Source organism: Schistocerca americana, chromosome 4 (assembly GCF_021461395.2).
Source record: "Schistocerca americana isolate TAMUIC-IGC-003095 chromosome 4, iqSchAmer2.1, whole genome shotgun sequence".
In the NCBI taxonomy this organism is placed as follows: domain Eukaryota; kingdom Metazoa; phylum Arthropoda; class Insecta; order Orthoptera; family Acrididae; genus Schistocerca; species Schistocerca americana.
In genome coordinates this window covers 281,348,829-281,374,404 of record NC_060122.1, presented here as the reverse complement: position 1 = coordinate 281,374,404, position 25,576 = coordinate 281,348,829, and the positions used below count along the sequence as shown (strand labels likewise).

At 37.2% G+C, this 25,576-nt stretch overlaps 1 protein-coding gene across 1 annotated transcript in view; it reads left to right on the top strand.

Annotated features, from left to right (window-relative positions):
• The window catches only part of LOC124613409 (dynein axonemal heavy chain 7-like), a 755,469-nt gene that overhangs the window by 506,661 nt on the left and 223,232 nt on the right, over positions 1-25,576 (top strand). Inside the window, exons 25-26 of the mRNA XM_047142112.1 lie at positions 17,028-17,187; positions 21,416-21,621. Coding sequence (XP_046998068.1) covers positions 17,028-17,187; positions 21,416-21,621 — 366 coding nt within the window. The remainder of the gene's footprint in view (positions 1-17,027; positions 17,188-21,415; positions 21,622-25,576) is intronic.

Genomic DNA, 25,576 nt, shown 5'->3' with positions numbered 1-25,576 from the left:
TGCCAGGAGATTTGCACAGATGATCATTTCCTTGACATCTGCAACCATGAAATCCCATGAGAACAGACAATGTGGACCTAAATTCAGCTCCATTTGCTGGGTTTAGTCACATAGTAATAAGTGATATACAGAAGGCAGTTGTTGGTCCACAGCAACACATCAAAGAACAGTGACAGGATACTGAAGTCCAAACCAGTGTCTATGAGGAATTTCAGGCCGAAACCCCTGTTGCTGATGACCAGGCCTTGTATAGTGAGGGCAGTCAGTTGCACCTACGATTAACTGCTGCTATCATTTGGGTGGAAGCACAGTAACATACATTTTTGTACATTCTTGACAAATCTGCAGTGGAACTGAGACATATGCTGCTCACCTTGCACAGATACAGCACTGCTTGAAGACTGGCTCTCTGAACATCTACAGTAACATGCGCTGTTGTTTCTGGTGCCACCTTGCAACACAGTGTGATAACATGTATGCATAACATATTTACTTTTGCTGCAAGCGAGTCATAATTGGCATGTGTGACCTTAGCTTAGGCTGTTGTACTGCTGCTTTGTTCCATGACCACGTTAGTCTGGGCAGGTGTGATAGCTTCCTGTACATAGTCTGCCAATTCCACTATGGCTTCCAGTGGCATGTTAGTTTGTGATGCTGCTTTTGCCTAAATTTGTTGTGGTAATTACTGCTCCACAGTGTATGCAAAGTTATCTGGTACAATGATAGTGTCCACTTCACTGTACACATGCCTGAGGTATTGTGATGGCTTGCAATCAATATGTCTGCTTATATAAGAACGTGGTGAATTTTATCTTCCTGCAAAGCTGCAACTCCCATATTAGTTCTACCTTGAGTTTCTCATAGGAATTGGCCACTTGGAATACAGTAATGATGCCTTGCATCTCGGCTGTGAAATAGTGGTCCAAATGTCTTACAATGAGTGCGAACTTTGTGGTGTTGGCCATAGTTCCAGCGTAAACTTGGTTCCACCTGCATGAACAATAAGATGGGGTTATTGGGACAAAATGGTGGCAAATAGACCATTATTTATTTATTTATTTATTTATTTTATCCATCTTTCAGCACTAACATGCAATTGATGTCGTCAGAAGAGTTACAGCTATTTGTACATTATGTTTTACATACCAAAATATTACATAGTAAAAATATAGCAATGTTGTAAACTATGTGTGTCCCAAGTTAATTTTGAGTCTATGTGTATTCCTAGTAGTTTAGCAGATGATAACTCCATGTTACTGTTTGATAAACTGAAGATTATCTTGACAGTCTTTTCATGGTTCATAGATAAGTCATTAGCTTTAAACCAGATATTAGATATTTTGAGACCTCTTCACTTTCCTCCATCAATACGTTTATATCCTTTCCAGAATTAGCTAATGTTGTGTCTTCAGCATAAAGGATAGATTTACAGGGTAAGTTATTCGGAAAGTCATTTACAAACAATATAAATAGTAAAGGGCCAAGCACTGAGCCCTGAGGAACACCTCGTTTTATACTTAAAGTCTGTGACTGTTGGTCATTATGCTTTACTATTTGTTTTCTATTGCTGAGGTATGATTCAATTAGTGAAAGTTCCAAGTGTTTGATTCCATAGCAACACAGTTTATCTAATAATAATTTGTGGTTCACTGAGTCGAAAGCCTTACTCAAGTCAATTAGAATGGCTTCAGTAGATAATTCTGACTCAAATGCGCTTAGTACAAAAGAGATAAGGTTTTCAACTGCTTTGACTGTTGATAAGTTTGACCTGAATCCATACTGAGAATCATTTAATATATTTTTGTCTGATAGGTGTGTGCATATTTGCTGCAGTATGCAATGTTCTATTATTTTTGAGAGAATAGGCACAAGTGAAATTGGTCTATAATTATTGATACAGGACTTGTCACCCTTTTTGTATAATGGTATGACAACTGTTTTTTTGAGACATTCTGGAAAGTGTCCACTCGAGAGCATCCAGTTTATCAGTATGCAAAGAGGAGATGTTATGAGATCTACAACTTTTTTAATTACATAGTTTGACAGGCCATACACATCTTCAGATCTAGAGTATCCTAATTTAGAGGTTGCTTTAATTATATCAGTTACTTGTACTTCTCTCCATTTACAAGCTGACACTATGTTTGCAATGTTTTGTTGAAAATTTCTGCCAGATATGGGGTGAGAAATAGGTGTATGTGTTGAATTGGAATTCTGGTTGCTGTGGGTTGGAAGGCTAAGATTGGCAGAGTTGACAAAAAAGTGATTGAAATCATCAGCAGTGACGTTAGCAGCATTTGTGTTGCCTTTGTAGTTTATATACATACCTAGCTCTGCTTTTATTACTTTCCATGCAGCCTTACATTTATTGTGTGATTTTTTAATGAAATCACCATTTGCCTTACACTTGGCTATTTTAATTTCAGATCTATATTTTCTTTTCAGGTTTTTGTAAGTTTCTTTATCTACTGCTCCCTTTTTGACCTTATCGTGACAAGTAATTACCAATAGTCTCAGTTTTTGTAATTGGGTTGAAAACCACTTCTGTAAAGTTGAGTGGCTAGGTTTCCTAACTTTTTGGTTTTTTAACCAGTGGACAGCATGTGTGGAAGATTTCAGAAATGATTTTGAGGAATGTACTGAAGGCTTCATCAACATTTCTGGAGGAATGTATAACAGTATTCCAATCTATAGACTTAAGTTCTTCGCTATACTTGCTAATATTTGTATCTGTAGATAGTCTGACACACTGAGTTTGTTCCTCGTCTTTTTTTGGTTTTTTAGTTATTAGTTTCACCCATATACCTCTATGGTCTGACAGGTAATCGACATTAAACAAGCCTAGCTCAAAATCACATTTGTATACATTTGTTATTAGATTGTCAAGACAGGAGGAGTGCCTTGTAGAACTTTCATTGGCACAACCGAGATTATAGGATCTTAACATGTTTACTAAATTGACATTTCTGGCTGTCATTTTCCTAATGTCTATGTTTAGATCCCCAAAGATTAAAATTTTGTATTTAGTATATTTTTGTATACTGATCACAAGTTTTTCTAAACGTTCTATAAATTGTTCTACATTACTTTCAGGAGTGTGATATAAAGACACAGTTATGAGCTGTATACTAGGTATAATAGAAGCAGCTGCTTCAAAAACACCTTTAATGCATAGGTCACTAACTTCAAGAACAGAAAACTTTAAGTCTAGATCATTGCTAATATATATGGATGAACCCCCATAGGATTCACTGGGTCTGCAGAAGTATGTAGCTAATCTGAAACCTGATGGTACATACAATTTTATATCCTCTTCCATTAACCAATGTTCGTTTGTACATAAAATCATTCTTTTGTTACTTTTTAATAGTATACCAAGCTCATCAGCTTTATTTTTCAGAGACCTGACATTTAAGTGCAGAAATAAGATAGAGTTACTGTCACAGGAGGGGAGGAGTACAGTATTATGGGGCAATGGAGAACATTTAATTGTTTTTTCAGCCCTGGAATCTATGTTAGGTGGCGGTTGGACTTCCTTGGAATAAACCATAAAAAATCTTCATTTCTCTTTGGTAATTTTTTTGGTCTGTTTGAAACACGGTTGGAAGTTTGTTTCACTTTACTGTCCACAAGTCTTATAGGAACATGTTTTCCCTAATCATTTGGTATCACTTCATCATGAGACAAAGATGATACTTTACTTACTGTGACTGGTCTATTCTTTTCTGCTACTCTTGAAGGTGATGGAGGAGGAGCTGGTACTGTTTCTGCTGTTGGTGAAGTTGGTTTAGTTGCTGCTGGTGGAGGAGTTGTTTCTGCTATTACTGGTAAAGGAGTTGGTTCTGCTACTGCTGGTGTGGGAGATGGTGCTGCTGCTGTAGGAACTGGTTCTACTGCTGGAGGAGTTGCTTCTGCTGTTGCTGATGGTGTTTCTTCTGCAATTGCTGGTGAAGTAGTTTGTGCTGCTACTGCTGGTGAGGGAGATGGTGTTACTGCTGTAGGAGCTGGTTCTAATGCTGGAGGAGTTACTTCTGCTGTTACTGAACGTGGTTCTTCTGACGCTGCTGTTGATTCTACTTCTGTTAGTATTGCTTCTTTAGGTACTTCTGCTGCATTTTCTGCTACTGTATCTGATTCTGCATTAGTCACTCCTAGAGATACTTTCTGTGATGATGATACAGGTACCACTGATGAAGTTGTTGGTAAGTATTGCAGTCTCTGAATAATTCCCATTAGCTTTAATGTAACAAGTTGCTTTCCAAGGCCATTTAAGTGCAGCCCGTGAGTAGTGTGGAATCTGCGTCCAATGGTATTAATATTAACAACAGAAACATTTCTATATTGTTTGCATATACTGGAAAAAAGTTCATTGGCGGCACTAATTTCCTTGTTTACACACGACCAGAACATCAAGTCGTACCTTTGTGGTATATGTACGAGGATAACGTTTGTATGACTTAGTTCAAATAAATACTTGTTTAATTCGCAGCAGGCTTTAGATGTATCATTTTGATAAATGTCATTAGATCCACCAAAGAGGACAACAAAATCTTTCGAGGACAGCTTTTTTATTTCTTCAGAAAAAACTAGTTTTCTTATTTCTGAGAGGGGCGCCCCAGGCTTTACAAAGCTCATCAATTTCACGTTTGAGGCTTTATTTATGCGTGAGACAATACCGCGGCTGTGGCTATTGCCTAAAATGTAAAGTTTTGGAACATGGTCGGGAGTTTTAGACTGATGTTTTCTTTTGCACTCACAACAGGTTACACCACTGTTTGCATTTTTCCTGCACTTTCTACAAACATAAACAACAGAACTGTTATTAACAAAAGTTACAGTATCTTGAGGTAAAACGCTAAGCCTCTTTGCTTCTTTTTCATACTGTTCATGTTCGTGATGTTTTATAACTGAAAACTCTTCCAGTAGAGCACTGATAACTTCATCTTTGGTGTTTCTCATATTAGGTTTTTGGCCTAAGTCGCCTTTGAAACAGCTATTGCAGAACCATAGTTTCCTTTTAGGACTGACATTATTAACACACGAATAATGAAAAACCGTTTTACAATTTAAGCATATTATACCTTTTACAACATGTTTCTTGCAGTGGCATGTTGTATCAGAGTTCACCATTTCCCACGAATGAGTCGAAGTACTTGCTGAGATGCCTGATTATAACATTTTCCTGTTACCAGGTTTTTTTTGGCGTCTACTTTTGTGATAATATAACATGGCATACATGTACTGTCATAATACACACAGAATTTGTTGCATATCAAACACTTTTCCTCGTTATTTTTTGACTTTTGTACGGAACTAACATACTCCCGATCTACACTAGGCGCCATCTTTGTCTTGTCTTAGTCTCAGTGCAGTGTGTTCTTCAGACATTTCCTGAGCCCAATAGAAGAAAATATCTATAGTTCAGTTCCTTCAGCTCAAGGGTCACATCAGGGTTACCACGTGTCATGTTCAGTGTAATTTAAACTGATAAACTTAATAATACTGATTAATCTGATGCCAAAGAATTACACTTAACAACAAACTCTTTACTCAATGAGAGCAGGAAGCTATTTGAACTGTAATCCAGAGTGACACTGTAGAACATATAAAACATAATGGAACAGGAAAAACACAGGAATAAACATCACATATGGAGAAGGTACAAGCACACACAAGAAAAATCAGTGCCCCTGGCATCCGAGTGTGGAACTCACAGCTGTGACTCACTTATAACATGTGAAAACACAGCGTCTCTGTCAACCAATGTGGAACTACATTGACAGCTGTGATTCAGCTGTCATTCCATGACACTGTATGTACAAACACTACCCAAACACTTCACTTATCTGCACTATTGTGTAACAGCTGTCATGTTAGATACTGTAATCCCTACTAGTTATAATATGTAGAGGCTCCATTCCTAACTGTTTCCAACTAATGATACTGTCATTGAGATTATTCATAAGACGCTGACAAATCTACAGCCTCACAATGATTAATGCTAAAAAACACAAGGCCCTACTTTGTGAGAATCCTACCAGCCAAAATGCCTCTTGAATATTCAGGGTAAGTCCAAGAAACACTTGATTGTGTGTGGCCACTTGTCTGCAGACAGCTAACTCAACTGAATTTCAATCAATATGGCTTCTGGAAGAGAAGATCTATTGAGGACACAATAATTCAGTCATGATGACTTCTTAAAAATCTGATTTACATGACAGAAGTAATGATTGACACTCAGGGAGCTTTTGATAATTTGTGATGGTCCTCCATTTTAACCAGGCTCAATATGTTGTTAGTTCTGTGATATCTTTATTTGAGTTTACAAGATTACTGCAAAAACTGTGGGTCAAATAAATCTGTGACCAGATGTGCTGCTTTTCTTTGCACAGGTTCAATATTTCTGACATTCCTATTCGATGTAGATCACTCATAGTTGTACAAGAGTGTAAGGTATCTCACGCAGATGTTTTGTGAGCAAGCTCCATCATAGACTGGTTGCAGTTTCATAGTATCCTACGAATGAACCAAAGACTGTCACCTGTTTTACTTATAACTGTGCATATGTGACTATTCCATTTCATATCCCTACCAATTGTCACACACAGGTGTTTGTATGAGTCAGCTGATTCCAATTGTGAGTTGTTGATACTGTAGTCACAGATTACAAAGTTGTTCTTTTATGTTTTGTAAAGAGCACATTTTTATGTTCCAGAACACTTCAAGCAAATTGCCAATCTTTCTGCCCTTTACAATTTTATCAACAAAAGATTGAATATCTTTGCATCTGTTTTCAGGCAGTAATTAGTAACTCATTATCTGCTAAAATCCTGAGACTGCTGTTAATATTATCTACTATGTCAGTAATATACAACATGAATAAGGATCCTACCACAGTTCCCTAGGGCACACCTGAACTTATTTCCACTCCTTTGAACAACTTTCCATCCAAAGTTATAAGCTGCATCCTGCCTACCAATGAATAGTTAACCTTATCATAAATTTTGTTTGATATGCTGTACATTTATACTTTAGTCAGGAAACATTACTGTGACACTGAGTCAAATCATGTTTGGGAGTCAAGAAATATTGTATCTACATGATATGTTTGACCCATAGCTTACAGGATGTCATGTGGCATTAATTTTTACATTACTGTTCACTTCATAATCCATGCTGGTTGGTGTGGAAGATGTTACTTGTTTGAGATACCTCATTACATTTGAGTAGAGGAAATGTTCTAAGATTCTACAAAAGATGGATGCCAAACTTTTTTTTTTTTTTTTTTTTTCGCTATCAGACACAGATTTTTTTCCTTTGAAGGAGGGACCTTTAGTATAGAAGGGTTAAAACAGAGGATGACAAAATCATAAATTCTATATAGCTTTTGACTTGAATGCCACTAGCCCCCGGAGCTTTGTTCAGTTTTATCAGTTTCAGCTGTTTCTCCACACCAATAAAACTAATCTCAATATCACAAACCTTTCTATTCATACAAATTAAACTGGGACAGTACTCCTTGAAGTGTTAAAAAAGAAGAAGGCTTCAAATGATGGAACTGAACCAATAACTTCATGAATGATCTGTCGACCTGATGTTGTTGGTAAGCACTTTTACCTTACTTAAGATTTATGATCGCCTTCTCATGTTTTGTTGATGCAGTCTTCCTGCTATGCAGTGCCACCATTTGTACCAGGGGACTTCTTCACTGCCACCAGTTGAGGGCTATAAGAGAACTTACACTATATAAGCTAGCTATGAGATCACAGAACCACTTCTGAAGAACTCTTCTGTTTTTTGCTTCTAATATGCAACATTTACAAAGTAAGGTAACAAATCTGTTATTAACTCATGTCTGAACAGCATCCTAGTATCAAACAAAACTCGCAGTAGATTAGTACAGAGTTCAATTGACATGTTTGCAAAGGCTCTTCAACTGTTTTCTACAGGAAGTTACATTGTCAGCAGAGGTGCTTGTTCTGTACATTTTCAAAACACTGCCAAGGGCCAACAAGAAAGTATAAAATTTACCTCCACAGCACATGGAGACTCTTGACAGCATTGCACCTTGCCTATGTTCTATGCTAATGCTTCTCCAATCATCACTGCACAGACCAGAAGCAAAGTGCGCACACACTGGAAAATTCCATATTCATTAACTACCTTAACAATGTTTTTACATGAACATCTTGCAACTGATTGTGATGATGAGGTAGACCAACATGATACACTACAGATCCTCCACTAAGATGAAAGATATTTAAAATAACTTACTTAACTTATTACAATCTGTGTATAACCTTGAACTTTTAATAAATTATTATCATTACTAAAATTAATATCTCCTGAAAATTGATTCAGTGTTTTTTCTTCACACAGCAGAACCTATAAGATTAAACATCTGAAGCCATTCGTTTTAAGTTTGTGATTGCTAGGTTTAACAACAGTTTCATTTCCCTTTTGGTTTGTGTCTTAAGTACTGCACTCACACCTTATCCTAAGGTCAAATACTGTTTATATACATTATTGTCTTTGTGATGTGGGTGTCCCTTACCTTACCCCTTTACATAAAAGAAATGGTATGGATCTTTCCTCCAATGGATTCACCTGAGGAAGGATTAGACCATCCATTCTCTAGGTTATTCCATCCCTTTTTCTCCCCCATACCTATACAAAACTGGGCCCACCCCATCTTAAAAATGTGAAATTGCTTGCACAGCCTATAACTCTCATTTCTATAACTTTCAGTGAAGACGGTTTTCCATATCCTTCATCCTGCTATTCCATAAAGACTTTTCCCAACTTCTACATAATGTTCTTATGTGCATTGTCAAATGCTGTTCACATCTGGTTCACTTAATGTTATTAGATTATTATGTTTTTTCCATCACTGAAATGGTCACATTACACTCTGATGGAAACTAGGTGAACAAATGCCAGCTACAAGAAACATACTCTTTTACTATTATTGTTATTACAGTATACAGAACGTTTGTATCTTATTAGCTCTTAAATTTTTCTTTCATGTGTTAAAAAACATATTATATTCATAATTGTTTAATAGCTGTTTAATGTAATGTTAGCATGTCAAAATTTTCACCTCTCCAGACCCCACTAACATGAACTTGAGCTCACAACATCATCAATGAATATTTAGCTTCACTATGAAATGTATGTATATACTTGATGTATTAAAATACTTCTTTGCTTAATGATTTCAGTACATGTATAACATCTTACAGTACCTAACTTCTCTTATGAAAGATATACATAACCAAATGTGTTTTCATAATAGAGAACAAAAGGTAGAAAATCCCATGCACAAAATGTACAAAAACACTTTTCTTTCACTTGAATAAAGTTTATAATCATTATTCACTAAGATATGTTATTTTATGCTCAAAATAATAGGTTTTCCCTGTTACTTCCTTGCTAAGAGATAGTACAATAAGAGGGATGTAAATTATAAATTATAGGATAATTGAGGAGGAAGAAACTGCTCCATGGAAAACTAAATATGAAGCAATATTACGCAGAACCTTGCTGCTGCAAAGGTAGCAAATTCCCCCGAGGGTTTAAATTTCTTTATGGCATCAACATTTTACAATCCTTTCTCTTGCCTACTACTTTCATCAGTTGTAATATTCAGTATTAAAAAAGCAACTAAATTTTGTATGTGTTACTGCCACATGTCTTTGTAGTATATGTTCAGCTTTAAGCATATGCTCTGTTGCTGTACCAGCAATTATATTTAATGTTTGACATTCTGCTACAGCAGACAAAAATAGATGAACACATTATAACATAATTATAGCATGTAAATATGTAAACTCCTTCCAATAAATTCTTTTCATTTCCAAACCAATAAAATAGAAAAACAGATTTTATGGCTACCATCACCTCAGGTAAGTAATCAATTAAATATAATAATATAACTGAAACAAATAAAAGTCCTTTGTCCAGCACTGTGACTTGTAATGTGGGGCATGCCTCATGATAATAATATTTTGGTGCCCTCTTAACTAACTATTTTTCTTCCTTCTGGATCAGGAGTGGAAATCCATCATAAATCTTTCCTGTCTATCTTTCCATTAATTCTGTGATTTTTCTTAGGACATGCCACGCATCTATGTAACATAGGATGACTGATAGAGTGCATGGCTCACAAATAATAAATTTTCATCCTTCAATGAATGATAAGTCAACACCTTATTTAATATGTAATTATTTTGTAAAGCTTCTCTCAAATAATCTATAAAGTACACATAAATATTATTGTCAAACTTAAATAACAAACACATATTAATATTACCACATGCACTCACACAATCTTCAGATGTTGTATTTTCATAATTCAAATCTTCAGTATCACAATCTTTATACCTTAAAGATAGGTTTCCTCTCATCATAAACTTTAGTAAGCTTATTAGGAGACGACATTTCTCTTTTAAACACTATCTCTAATTGACTAACTATCTTAAACTTATTTCTGCATTTAGAACTCCAGTCTACCTCTTCTGGATGTGTGTAATTAAGAATAAAGTTAATTTTAGTTGTATCTGCCCAACCTTTTGATAATACGCCAGCCTACCTCTTCTGGTTGTATGTGTTCAACAATAAAGTTAAATTTAATTGTATCTGTCCAACCTGCTGATAACACTTCCTTAAATTGCATCAGAAATGTCATGGGATATATAGAATCATCTGATTTGAGCTTTATAAATTCCTTATTGAGTGCTCCAATACTGTAAAAAGAATTGGTGATTGCACTAGTAAACTCAGCTTACCCTTGTACCTTGGGTCTTTTACAGCTCATCTAATTAATTGCACAGCAAGCTGCCTTTCTCTGCTGACATGTGGTGCATGGGAAAAGTGATTTAGATGTGGCCCACTGCATACTCATTGTGTAGTCAGCTGGTCAGTCGCTGCACTGCAAAGTGGAGACACTCTGCTGTTGTGGCGACCAACTGCTGTAGAGTCACTCTCCAAGATTGCTGCTGCACTCATAAACTTTGAACCAGCACACTGAAATCTTCTATTTCATTGGCTTAATGTTTCTTGACTAATCTGTCAATAGCTATTTGAACATGTAACAACATTTCTACACCTCAAAGATTTAGCATATTGTCTGTCCAATGCTGATGTCCTAATACAGCAATGCTAATGTGGGTCGTGTCCATATAGTTCTTGGATGAGGCACTAAGGATGCCTTGGAGGGTTGGATGCAATATGTAAGTACATATACTCTGAATGATTTGTGTTGTACTCCACCAAATGAAATTCTGATTGTGAGACCACTTGCATCCCCATAGAACCATAGCTGTGAACTCTCAATGTTGTCCGACTGGAGAGCAACAGGTCAGTGTCCTGCAGAAGAATGCTAGAAAATTGTGCCAGTGCCATATGTCACCCATGGTCTAGGGATAGTGTCTTTGATTAGTAATCAAAACATCATAAGTCCTAGGTTCAAACTCAACCGCTGCCTAAATTCTGGATAAAAGTCATCATTATTGGTAATGAAAGACTTCTGGCATAAGAAGTCACTCTTATTCTGCCAACAGTATTGTTGAAGAGGGATCAGCAGCAGACAGAGGTTCAGGCCACTCTCTTGCCCTTGTGGTTGGAAACTGCCCTTGAAAGGTGGAAAAATCAGTAATGATCAAGGGCATGAGGATGCAGAAGGCAAGGAAATCACTGCATTAAAGACATATAATGTATATCCACAGGAATGGGCATCTATAAAAAGGGTAATCACTGAAACTGGAAAGAAAAACGTAGATACTAGAAAGATAAGAGTTAATAAATCATAGATAACACAAGAAATACTTCAGTTGATAGACAAAAGAAGGAAGTACAAAAATGTTCAGGGAAATTCAGGTGTACAGGAATATAAATCATTAGAACTGGAAACATTAGGAAGTGAACATAGGCTAAAGTGAAATGGCACATGAAAAATTAGAAGAGACCAAAAAGAAATGTTTATCATAAGGACTGACTCAGCATAAAGTCAAAACAACCTTGGGTGAAATTAAAAGCAAGAGCAGTAACATGAAGAGTGCAGTGGAAATTCCACTGATAAATGCAGAGGAGATAGTGAACAGGTGGAAGGAGTACAGTGAAAGCCTCTATCAGGGGGAAAACTTACTGATGACGTGACAGAAAAAGAAACAGGAGCCAGCAGGGAAGAGATAGGGGACCCAATATTACAATCAGAATTTAAAAGAGCTTTGGAAGACTCATGATCAAATAAGGCAGAACAGATAGATAACATTCCATTGAGAATTTATAAAATCATGGGGAAGTGGTAACAAAGTGACTATTCATGTTTGTGTGTAGAATGTATGAGATTGGCAGTATATCACCAGACTTCAGGAAAAATATCATCTACACTGTTCCAAAGATTTCGAGAGCTGACAAGTGCAAGAATTATTGCACAATCAGCTTAACAGCTCATGAAACCAAGCTGCTGAGAAAAATAATATACAGAAGAAGGGAAAAGAAAATTGAGGTCTGTTATATAATGATTGGTTCGGCTTTAGGAAAGATAAAGGCACCAGAGAGGCATTTCTGACATTGCAGTATATAATGGAAACAAGACTGAAGAAAAATCAAGACACATTCATAGGATTTGTCAAATTTGAAAAAGCATTTGGCAATGTAAAATGATGCAAGATGTTCAAAATTCTGAGAAAAATATGTATAAGAATATGTACAAGAACCAAAAATGGAACAATAAGAGTGGATAACCAAGAACAAAGTGCTCAGACTAAGTAGGGTGTAAGAAGGAGATGTAATCTTTCAACCCTACTGTACAGTCTGCAGCGACCGAAATAAAAGAGAAGTTCTAGAGGGGAATTAAAATTCAAAGTGAAAGGATATATGATAAGATTTGCTGATGACATTGCTATCCTCTGTGAAAGTGACAGAGAATTACAGGATTTGTTGAATGGAGTGAAATGAGAACAGGGAGAAACTTGACATCAAAATTGGTGAGCATGAAGTAGCGAAGTTAAGGAATTCTGCTACCTAGGCAGTAAAGTAACCCATTGTAGATGGAGCAAGGAGGATGTAAAAAGCAGACTGTAACAGGCAAAAACTGGGTCCTTGGCCAAGAGAAGTGTATTAATATGAAAGATAGATTTTAATTTAAGGAAGAAATTTCTGAGAATGTATGTTCGGAGCACAGCGTTGTATGCTAGTGAAACATGGACTGTGTTAAAACTGGAATGGGAAAAATTGAAGCATTTGAGATGTGGTGTTATAAAAGAATATTGAAAATTAGATGGCCTGATAAAGTAAGGAATGAAGAGGGTTTCCACAGAATTGGCAAGGAAATGAATATATGGAAAACACTGACAAGAAGAAGGGAAAGAATGATAGGACTTGTGTTAAGGAGGAAATAACTTCCATGGTAGTAGAGGGAGCTGTAGGGGGTAAAAACTGTAGAGGAAGACAGATTGGAATGCATCCAGAAAATAATTGAGAATGACGGCTGCAAGTGCTACTCTGAGATGGGAGGAAAAAGTCCAGTGAATGTGGTCTCACCAGATACTGCAGCAGTTGCTACAGGCTTGATATGCTGTTGTAAAGTTTGCAAGCACATAGGAGGGCAAGACTTATGGTACACTACTGTGTGGTTGTTGGCTGGAACAAATAGTTCCAGCTGAGGATACCATATTTCTCTTCCCTACAGAAGAGATAGAGGAGCTATCTAGTTGCATAGTCAGCAGCTATGATGTAGGCAACAGCTCAGGATACAGCATCCCCCCTTCCTCAAGGGAGAGTTGATAGCTTCATTGGGAAGCAGAGAACCTGAAAAACAAGGACCTAGCAGGGTCACCATTGAGGAAAGGCTGGCCTTGCCATTAAAGATAGTCAGGCCTGCTGGGGTCATGCTTGCAGTGAAACTTTTTCATTCAGAGAATAGTAGTGCTGGGGATATGCATCAGAAGAACTGTGGGAGTGCCTGAAGAGAAGAGGGAGTCAGTTTTTGTTGCTAAAATTCTTCACGATGCAACTGTCTTGGTTTACATAATTCCTGCCTATAAGGAGAAACACTTTTTTGATGAGCTGTTCCTCTGTCTTTACTATACAGGGTGATTCAAAAAGAATACCACAACTTTAAAAATGTGTATTTAATGAAAGAAACATAATATAACCTTCTGTTATACATCATTACAACGAGTATTTAAAAAGGTTTTTTTTTCACTCAAAAACAAGTTCAGAGATGTTCAATATGGCCCCCTCCAGACACTCGAGCAATATCAACACGATACTCCAACTCGTTCCACACTCTCTGTAGCATATCAGGCGTAACAGTTTGGATAGCTGCTGTTATTTCTCGTTTCAAATCATCAATGGTGGCTGGGAGAGGTGGCCAAAACACCATATCCTTAACATACCCCCATAAGAAAAAATCGCAGGGGGTAAGATCAGGGCTTCTTGGAGGCCAGTGATGAAGTGCTCTGTCACGGGCTGCCTGGCGTCCGATCCATCGCCTCGGGTAGTTGACGTTCAGGTAGTTACGGACAGATAAGTGCCGATGTGGTGGCGCTCCATCCTGCTGAAATATGAATTGTTGTGCTTCTTGTTCGAGCTGAGGGAACAGCCAATTTTCTAACATCTCCAGATACAACAACTGAATGATGATTTGAAACGAGAAATAACAGCAGCTATCCAAACTGTTACGCCTGATATGCTACAGAGAGTGTGGAACGAGTTGGAGTATCGGGTTGATATTGCTCGAGTGTCTGGAGGGGGCCATATTGAACATCTCTGAACTTGTTTTTGAGTGAAAAAAACTGAACAACTGTCGTCGATTCACTTCTGCCGTACTCAATAACACAAAAAGCTTTCTGTTGAGCGGTCGCCATCTTAGCATCAACTGACGCTGACGCCTAGTCAACAGCGCCTCAAGCAAACAAATGTACAACTAAATGAAACTTTATAGCTCCCTTAATTCGCCGACAGATAGTGCTTAGCTCTGTCTTTTGTCGTTGCAGAGTTTTAAATTCCTAAAGTTGTGGTATTCTTTTTAAATCACCCTGTATTTCACAACTCATCAGTTAAGGTAATTTTGTCAGAGTGTGGATCCTTGCAGTATTAGCCACTCCGAAATTGTATTCTACAACATTCATGAATATTATAGAATATTCAAAAACATTAATTAACAGTCTGTTATATCCTTGGAAGCTCAGGAAAACTGTAGAATAATCTCAGGTTTTTTCCTTGAAAATTAATTGATGCAAAAGAGATAGAGAAGGTCCTGGTAACCATCACAATGTTATGGTGATTACTTCAGACATTCATATCTCCACATTCACAACAGTTCCAACAACACAACCACCATAGTGCATAACTGTTGAACCAAGAGTAGGAACAGATACTAATACCAGCGATTGGCAGTGAGTAGTTTTGGGAGGTATAGTCAACTTCATCCACAAACACTTTAATGTTTATATGTATATATGGATGCTGACCATTCTTTATCACAGTAAAAATTATTGTAACACTAAGGTAATGTTCTCTATACACAAACCAAATGATATGTATATGTATGTAATGAGATAAATAAACCTCAACTCATATTTCACAATTCACCTTAAATTAATTGAGGTGCAGAGAACCTTAAGTGTCTAAAGGACACCATTGTTGATTTGAAATATGTATTTGTGCTCCTGTCACCTGTTGGTCTTATGGTGAGCCAGGTAGGCCCACATTGGGTATACGAACATTCATGAAAAGCTGTCCCATCAATTTCTTCAATATTCACCTCAGTAATTGGGCTGAGGATTGTGTACTTTAGGCCCTTATGGTTCTCAGCACCTCACTTAAGCCCTGCATATCCTATTATCAAATTCACCATGGAAAAGAAGCAAAAACCTCTTCAGTGCATTTAGATTAAACACAGAGGTGATGGATTACATGTGACTAATATGTACAGGACGCCTATGGCCACACACACACACACACACACACACACACACACACACATACACACACACACACACTTACATATCTACATGGGTGTTGTTCCCATGATGACACCCAGTAAAACAGTGTACTCGTTATCTTGGAGTACAGAGCTCACATTCTTTGAACCAGGAAAATAACCAATAGCAATTACTATACCTGAAAGGAACTATAAAGAAATGGCTGCAGTTACTAATAGACGAAATGGGACATAGAAGCAACCAACAAAAGAAATGCAGTATACTTCCATCTGGTCATATCATAGCCAAATATCCTGGAAAACTGTTTTCATTTTGAAGAAAAACAACATTAAGTATGTCAAAACAGGGACAGTTCTGAGGGCAGTTAATAATGACTTCAAAGCTTCAAATAATGGCTGTATCAAGCATTCCACTTTGTATAGCAAAAATTTGTTATATGGATGACATGAATGATGCAATGTTTGGTAAGAAGGTCTATACTAGAACAGACATCAAAACCCCAAAAAACAGCTCTCACAGACTACATTTGATGTGCAAATAGACAATAATATACAAGGACAAAGTCATCATAGAAATCCATATGAACAAGAATTTATAAATTATCACTACAGGAGTAACATTAAAAACGTGCTGAACCTTGTGTTGAAATTACTACAGACTTACATCACTGAGCCCAACTCCTGGAGAGCATGATTACCTTTTCGAATGACAGTTCATGCTTTACAGGTATGGACCATGAACAAAATCTCCACAATGTAGCACCAACACTAGAACAGAATATCCCCTCTCCATCACTTGTAGGAAGGAGGTATATCAGTGGTAGGTAATACACCACCACCTCAGTGTGTCAGAAAATCTATTGATGGAGTCATAGCCTTTTTCTGAAACACTTAGTAACTTCAACACTTAATACCTAGTAACATAACTGATTATCTTTTTTTCACCAAGAAAAACTGCTTCCACAAAGCCTTAATCATATTTTCCAGCTGGATAAACCCATGTTATACTGTTTTTGTCATATTCAGTATGAATTACATTCTCAGCTGTATGTTTCCATTGTTTTTTCATTGACAGACCTGACATGGAAGATCAGAGACAAAATCTATTACAACAAAGTGCCACACATGTCAAGAGACTTGAAGATATAGAACAGAATATATTTGAAACATTGGCAGAGTCAACAGGCAACATTTTAGAAGATGATTATGCAATAAATGTGCTTAATTCCTCCAAGGTAAAGGCTTTTGGTGTCAGTTTTCTAGGATTTGTACAATACCACATTTAAATTACATAGAATTTCTAAATAACTGATTTATATATAAAAACAAAGATGAGGTGACTTACTGAACAAAAACGCTGGCAGGTCGATAGACACACAAACAAACACAAACATACACACAAAATTCAAGCTTTCGCAACAAATTGTTGCCTCATCAGGAAAGAGGGAAGGAGAGGGGAAGACGAAAGGAAGTGGGTTTTAAAGGAGAGGGTAAGGAGTCATTCCAATCCCGGGAGCGGAAAGACTTACCTTAGGGGGAAAAAAGGACAGGTATAAGGTAAGTCTTTCCGCTCCCGGGATTGGAATGACTCCTTACCCTCTCCTTTAAAACCCACTTCCTTTCGTCTTCCCCTCTCCTTCCCTCTTTCCTGATGAGGCAACAATTTGTTGCGAAAGCTTGAATTTTGTGTGTATGTTTGTGTTTGTTTGTGTGTCTATCGACCTGCCAGCGTTTTTGTTCGGTAAGTCACCTCATCTTTGTTTTTATATATAATTTTTCCCACGTGGAATGTTTCCTTCCATTATATTAAATAACTGATTTAGCACTCTTGTAAAAATGATGGAACAACTAACACAGACTATGTAGATTGCAGTGTGTTACCTTAGATCTGCTTAAACATTTATCTTCTATACTTATAACATTTATAATCAAATACTTATTTTACAGCTTCAATCAGCCATCCTCAATAAATAATTAAATAGCTGTGCAGTTTTGGCAAAGCATGCTTTTCAGTAGGGTGTAATGGTCAATAAGGTGGTTTAATATGTTTTGTTTTGATATCCATCTTGCAGAAACATTACATTTAGGAAAGAGAAAATATTAGTGTGTCAATCTGCCCCTTGTGGTGGCCTTTTTTGCAGCAGTTGTATATAGAGTACAGCAGTTTAAAAGAACTTTAATTATTTATTTTTCTTTGCACCCAGCCACATTTTGCCTTATTTAAAAGCCATGTTCTGTGGGTGACCTCAACATTACAAGATTTTTGTTTGCACATATACTTACAATTCATCAGATCAGCTTCTAATTCATTATTTGTAAGCCAAACAGCTTTCTATCATGTGGAAAACTGGTTGCAATGTTGCAGTTTTCCTTGTGGTCACTCTGTTTTTGAAACATTGTACTGTAACTGTCATTTTCAAATGTAACACTTTAACTGCCATTTATGTGCTTGAGTGTCATTTGGTTTTGTAAGAGTTGCCAACTTTCTCAGTATTTGCTTTCAGTTATGTTTTATTTTGCTGTATGTGCATTGATGTAATTGTGTGTGTGTGTGTGTGTGTGTGTGTGTGTGTGTGTGTGTGTAATTTTTTATTTTTGTTAGCTTATTTATTGGTTTTACTATTTCTTACTATTTTTATTTAATTTTTTACTCATTTGTATACTAAGGAGAGGGATGAGATTTGTGATATCTGTTGGGATTTCTGCCTGTTGTGTGATCAGCATTATAAACAGTGAATGGCCATTTAAATTCACTTGGTCATTTAGTGGTATCTTTTTTTTCAGTCTTTCTTTTTTTGTGATAATTTTTGTGTAATGTTAGGGAATGTCTCTCATCATTTCTTCTGAGTACTAGCCATCCCCAGCAATTCATTGCTGTGTCTTAGTCTGGTTAACTGAAAACAGAAGAAAACAGTAAGCACATGTTTCAAACATGTATGGGAATTGGATATACATCCTAATCTCCTCCCCCTATCTCTGTCCATTACCTCCTCCACCTCCTATAAAAGGCACCCCCAGGCCCGAAACACAAGTAATTTTTATTATTTAAATTTTACAAACAGTCTGCCTATTCTTTCCATTGCCTTTCAGCTGATGGAGAATTGAGCATCTCATGTCGGATTAGTCTTAAGCATCATCACCGAAGCCACCTTGCCCATCAGACCACGTCACCAGATAACCTACCAAAGAGACTGAAGTTTGTCAGAGCTGTGACTTGAAAACTATCTTTCTCTCATGTTCCAATCCACCATCAGGGGCAGACACTAAACTGCTTAGTTCCTTCCTCTTTGAATTTCCTCTTCACTTTCAAGATGGCTCTGGATCTTCTAGACTTATCTTCTCTCATCCTGCTGGCAATCGTCACCATGAGCAAATAAACCAATATGGTTTCTTTTTATAAACCTGAGCTCTTTGTATTAATTATAAGCTCAGACCACTTTGCAATCCTGTCTACATCTCTGAAGGAGTATACAAACTGGTGTCAGAATTCGGATGCTGAATTCACCCTCTTTTAGGCTTTGAGATGTCCCACACACATTATTAAGCGATGAGTAGATGTGTAAAACAGTTGTGTGGGGCCATACAGCTGCAAGCTGGACCTTGCCTTTCACCTCAGCTGCCTTTGCACAAGGCTGTGTCATGGATATGGGCTGTGCTATTTGTCAGTCAACAAGTGTAAGTCACCAGCTTCGCTTGTAGGGGGTGTTTGTTTCAATGTGTTTAAAGTGGTGCTCACCACTGTATCCCAGGGATAGCTGCAGACAGACCCTGACATCTCAACAAGGCTTTGGCTACTCTGGGTGGAGAATGAAGATCTGCAGATGTATCTCAATGAAGCATAAGTAAATGCAGTCTCACATTACAGCATTTCTGTAAATTCTGTAGAAGGGCTCAGAAATACCAAGGCATTCAATGTCCTTCCAAAAGGGCTAGTGGACATAAGAGGAGATAAGCATAGCCTTAGCATTATAGAAACCACCTTTCCACTCTATGCCAAATTTCTGGAGAGGATTTAGAGCACTTTGCTGACAGAATCAGAGCTGTGTCATGTCATCCAATATACTATGGGAAAGCAATGAAAGGAATGAGTTACTAATCAGCAAAGTTTAAACTCCCTGTGTAGATGTATTTTTTCATGGGATTGACTCACTGGTAGGTGCTGAGGTAAAGTGAGCTTTACCAAGGACAATGTCATACAGCTCACATGTCTACGGGAGCAGTCTTGGCAAATCGTCCCTTCTTCCACCAGGGTAAACCCAACCATGTAAGATAAAAGGGGGCAGTGTCACATAATAATACATATTATAACTGTGATACCGGCTGCTGAAACATGTGTAGTGGGAAATTTCACAAAGAATCTTCCAACGAGAGAGAGAAGTGACTTAGCAAAAATAAGCACGGAGACAAATCATTCACAATGAAACAGCTCTACTTTAATCCATGTAAGATTTGATTGTGTTTTCATAGAGAAATTAAAAAATTGATATTAAAAACAAAAAATAACATTTGAATAACACAGTGTCAAAATGGAAGCAGTAAATATAGTAAGACTCTTGAGTAGTGAATGTGGATTCTGGTGATGTGATGATCTAAAAACAAAAAAAGTGAATTTTATAACAATTATCAATGAATTAACATTTTAAATTATGTGATAAATAAGTTTAATGAGTATGATTTAAATTTTAAATACAAATGGCTGTTTGTGACCAAATGTGGTTGGCCATGGATGGCATTTTGACTAGGAAAGTGATCACATGACAAGTGCAAGTACAAGAAGATTCAGTGCTTGGATCTCCACTGTTTTTAGTTTACAGAAATGGCTTATCCAGTATTATAACTTATGAAGAGTGCTGAAGCAAGAATCATTTAACACTATACAAGAATTTTAAACATGTGATAAAAGTTATCTTTTTTATTAAATTTGCTGCAATTGCAACTGTCAATACTATCTGTGGACTTTCAGTGTGATTATTGAGGACTTTCAGTGTGTTAATTGATCTGTGTGTGTTGCATGATCTGTGTGTGTTGACTAGCAGTGTACTCTATACCCATGCGCGCGCGCGCACACACACACACACACACACACACACACACACACACACACACCACACTTAGTTCTGTAACTGTTACATCATATCTCTCACTCACACTCCCCCACCCCCCCACCCTCCCCCCGCCCCACTCTCTCTCTCTTTTACGTCTTACAGTGCTTTCCATACCCCATTCTTAGCCTTTTGGTATTTGTCTTCATCTCTCTGCAACACGTCCTGTTATATATATTTTTTTTTTTTTTTTTTTTTTTTTTTTTTTACAGGGCACAAGGCAGTGCGTGTGTGTGGGGGTGCATGGGGGGAGGAGGGGGGGCTTTAGTCTATTATTTATGACCCCATCATTTATCTACTAGTGAGTTGTAACTTTTTTCATCTTTATTTGTAATTCCTATTTTAATTCAATTTGCTTCAGATCACAGCCCGTGACATTAATGTGAAGGAAGCAGCTGTCCAACAAGCAAATGATGAGATAGAGGAATTCAGACAAAATTATCAGACTGTGGCAAGACATTCAGCCATTCTTTATTACTGTATAACTGATCTTCGTGCTATTAACTATATGTACCAATACTCCCTGGACTGGTTCCTGAACTTGTATACATCCTCTTGTACCAAAAAGTAAGTTATCTTATGCAGCTCATCTTCAACATGACAAGTAATGAGCAACAATGCCAAAATTTCACCTTCAGCAACAGGCTTTTTAAAAATCTCCTAATGTATATTTCTACTAATCATTGGGTACTTAGGATGATGATCAAGTGATTTACCAATATAGCCATGATCAAAATAAAGAACTTGACAACATGTAGATGTTATTAATACATTAACACATAACTGACCTTTATTCACATTAAATATAGAAATATGAACTGTGAACAGTACATATTTGACTGTCCCTGACAGATGCGTTATCATATGAAGTTCTGTTTTGTGTAAGAATCTGGATCGACTGTTTGAAAATAAAACATCCTGCATAGAAAACTGTTTAAATTACTGATCAGTGAATTGGAATGCACTGGCTTACTGATCGATAAACAAAATTAATAATTGTCTGAGGACTATGAAAAGAATTACAAAATTGACCCAAATTTTCAAGCAACTTTGCAATATGAGTCTACTTATAAGTATGGTATTGTACCCTCTCTGATGTGGATGCATGCTTTGATTCAGTTGGGAGGAGTATCATAAACCCATTGTATCCTCTTGTGAGGCAAACTGGCTCACAATTGGTCCTCGATATCCTGGATAGTGGCAATGGGATGGAGGGGACATCTGAGATGGTTCCAGACATTTTCTCTTAGGAATAGATCTGGGTATCTTGCTGGACATGGGTGTTCCTGAACGTCACATACGCAGTCCATAGAGACAAATGCCATGTGTGGACAAGCATTGTCTTGTTGAAAAATGTCACCACACTGCCACCTGAAAGGTAACACGCGAGGATGCAGGCTATCAACGGCATACTATTGTGCCATCAGAGTTCTCTCAACCTCTACCAGCCATGACCTAAAGTCCTACTTGATGGCTCCCCACACCAAGACAGCAGAAGTAACATCACTGTGGCTCTTCAAAACATTGGAAGAATAGGACCTCTCCCCAGGTCACAGCCATACTCATTGATGATGGTCATTTAGGGTAGTGCAAGACTGCAATTCATCACTGAACACAATGTGATGCCATTCTTCAGCAGTCGACACTTCCTGGTCATGGCATTGTGGTGTTTATGGCAACCTACCAATGGTTCAGTAATTCCTAAATCTGGCTGCTATTTAGTTTCTGACCATCTGACCAATGGTGCAAAACGATATAGAAAATACCAGAGAGTTGATTACTTGTCTTTGTATTGCAGGTGGAGATATAAGGAGTTACAATTCCTGCACATGTGGTGGTCAGATGTGCTCAGTCAGAAATATGATTATGTATATGCCTGCCCTAAAGTTCCCATGCAGAGTAACATTGTGCCACTGTTACATCTGAATGCCTTACAAATCTGCACATTGCACAATATGCTGTCTGTCAAACGGAGACTCTGCACTGAGGCTCCTTACTCACTTTGTAATATGATGATATCACTGTCTTACATGGCTACATGTCATTTCCATGTTCTCCACAGAGATCATTCAACATCTGATGCTGTTCATGCCCATTATCTAACATAACAGGCCTGGACAAAACATTAAACATGAACAACACTAATGCACTCTGGCAGCCATTCTACCTGTCACAAGAATTGTATCTTTAAAAATTTACATACCCACCAATGTAACATGTACAAAGTTACATTAACATCTGACCATGTCTTCTCAGTACTTCAGTCTCTTTGTCAGGCAATGTATATGAGAAATATATTGAAAAAGGATGATAAGAAGGAAGAGGCAAATATGTTAATGGAAGTTAAGTCCTACAGTGCATCATGATGTAAGGATGTAGTGATAAGTAAGTTCCCATCTTCAGAGTTCAGGGATACTAGAATTGGTTGAGATAATCCAGATACCATGTGTCATGTAGCAGGCATGCAGATCTCTTGGGCTGACAGTTATTCTAAGCACATTTCTGTGCTCAGGCATTTTAATACTGGTTATTGCTATATAAAACACTGTGCAGTGACCAGAAGGTAGTTGATAAATAGCATGTGTGGTTTCATATGTTGCTTTGCCTTAGGTATTGTAAGACAATCCCATTGTGGGGCTAGAGCAGTGTTGGTGCATGGGTCAGGTTTCACAGTGAGGACAAGTGGAGTGGTAGAAGCCTTGGAGTAAAGAGAATGGTTTGAGAATGTCACATTGTTTGACTAGAATGTTACAAAGTTTAGGAGGATGACAGAAGATGACAGTGTGTGATGTGGGGAGGATACCAGGGAGAGAGAGACTAATTTACTTGGAAGAGTAATATGGTGAGGTATTTAAGGGTTGGATGATACTTGCTGTATACAAGATGTGTAGGATTATTTGGGACATATAAGCCTGGAAGAGGTCTTAAGCTGGCATGCCAGTGATGCAAGGGCTGTAGAAAAGGAAAAAAAAAACTGATATGGAAGGAGTGGCAGCTGTCAGAGTGGTGATATCATAGCATTTGGTTGGTTTTATACTGTCTGAGGTTTGGATGTGGTATTCAGTGAGACAGAGGTCAACATCAAGGAATGAAGCTGTGGATTTGGAAAAGGACAAGGTAAATTTGGGTTGGAAAGAGGATTTAAGCTATTACCAGACATGGAGGAGTTGTTCTCCATGAGTCCAGACCACAAAGATGTCACTGATAAATATGTCTTACTTTCTGGGTATTGTGCTGTGTCTCCTCCACCAAGCCCACAGAAAGGTCAGTATAAGACACGACTATCCTGTTTCTTACAGCAGACTTCCAGATTGGTTCACAGATCTAGCTCCCAAAGGGAAGTAGTTATGGGAAAGAATAAATCTAGGTAGGGTAACATTAAATGAACAAGGTCAGTGATGGTCAGTATAGATATTATCTTTAACCCTGTACTGGAGTGGTAGTCACCCTTTCCCTGCAGCCCACTAGTGGGTAGTAGGTGATTGGGGATTAAAGATATTATAATTAGATTTTCATAAAATTGTGATAAAATATTTGTTGAGTTATTATTGTTAGTGTATATGCATTAATTTGTTGCAACTCAGGTTCTTAGATTTTATAAAGTAAAATTACTTCCCTACATTATAAATCACCATTGCTGAGTGTGATGTGGCCACCTTGCTGAGGATTAATGGTGTTGATGGAATATAATTCACAGTAAATGTGTTTACAAAATATTAATTTTGTAGACAGTAGCTGAAATAAATGTTCCTAAAATTTGGTGGATGTGACTCAGTTTGTTCAAAATAACAACTGTTGACCAGAAATTATCTTCATTCCATTGCTTCACAGCAGATGATGTTTCTTGAATGAAAACATGGCAGAGAACACCACAGTTCTCAAAAGACATGAAAAACAGTTATTGTTTCAGGTGTACAATTTATTTCATCACAGAATACTCTGAAGAACTTACATCATACTGGGCCTCCCACACAATTTCTCATGTGTCTCATATGCTCTTGCTAACAATTGATGTATTGTTGTGTATAGTAAATTCACTAATTACAATTATGGAAGTTGCTGATAATTACAAACATGTTATCATCCAGTGTTTACAATTGGAAAGCATGAATGTGATACATGCTTTTCATTAGTTTAAAAACCATCAGTCTCTTCTCACTGCCAAAAGCACATACAAGTAGTTAATAATATTTACCCATTATAGATTATTTACATTCAAATACATATTTTCTTTCCACACAGAACGTATCAGTATAAGTTTCATTTTTTTCTCTATGACGGAGCATCTCAAGTATAATATCACATCTCTCTCTCCAATATGCAACAAATCATCAGTAGAAAGTGATTTGACTTGAATGATTCCAGTTTGTGTCAGTGAACATGTAATAAACAGAAGTTGCTTTAATTTATATAACAACATAAAAAGTCTAATATCAGTTTTATATGTAAGGTAAGTAATGCACATCAGTGGTGGTCATACCAATTGTGCTAGTGGATATTACAGATGTAAATAATAATTCTG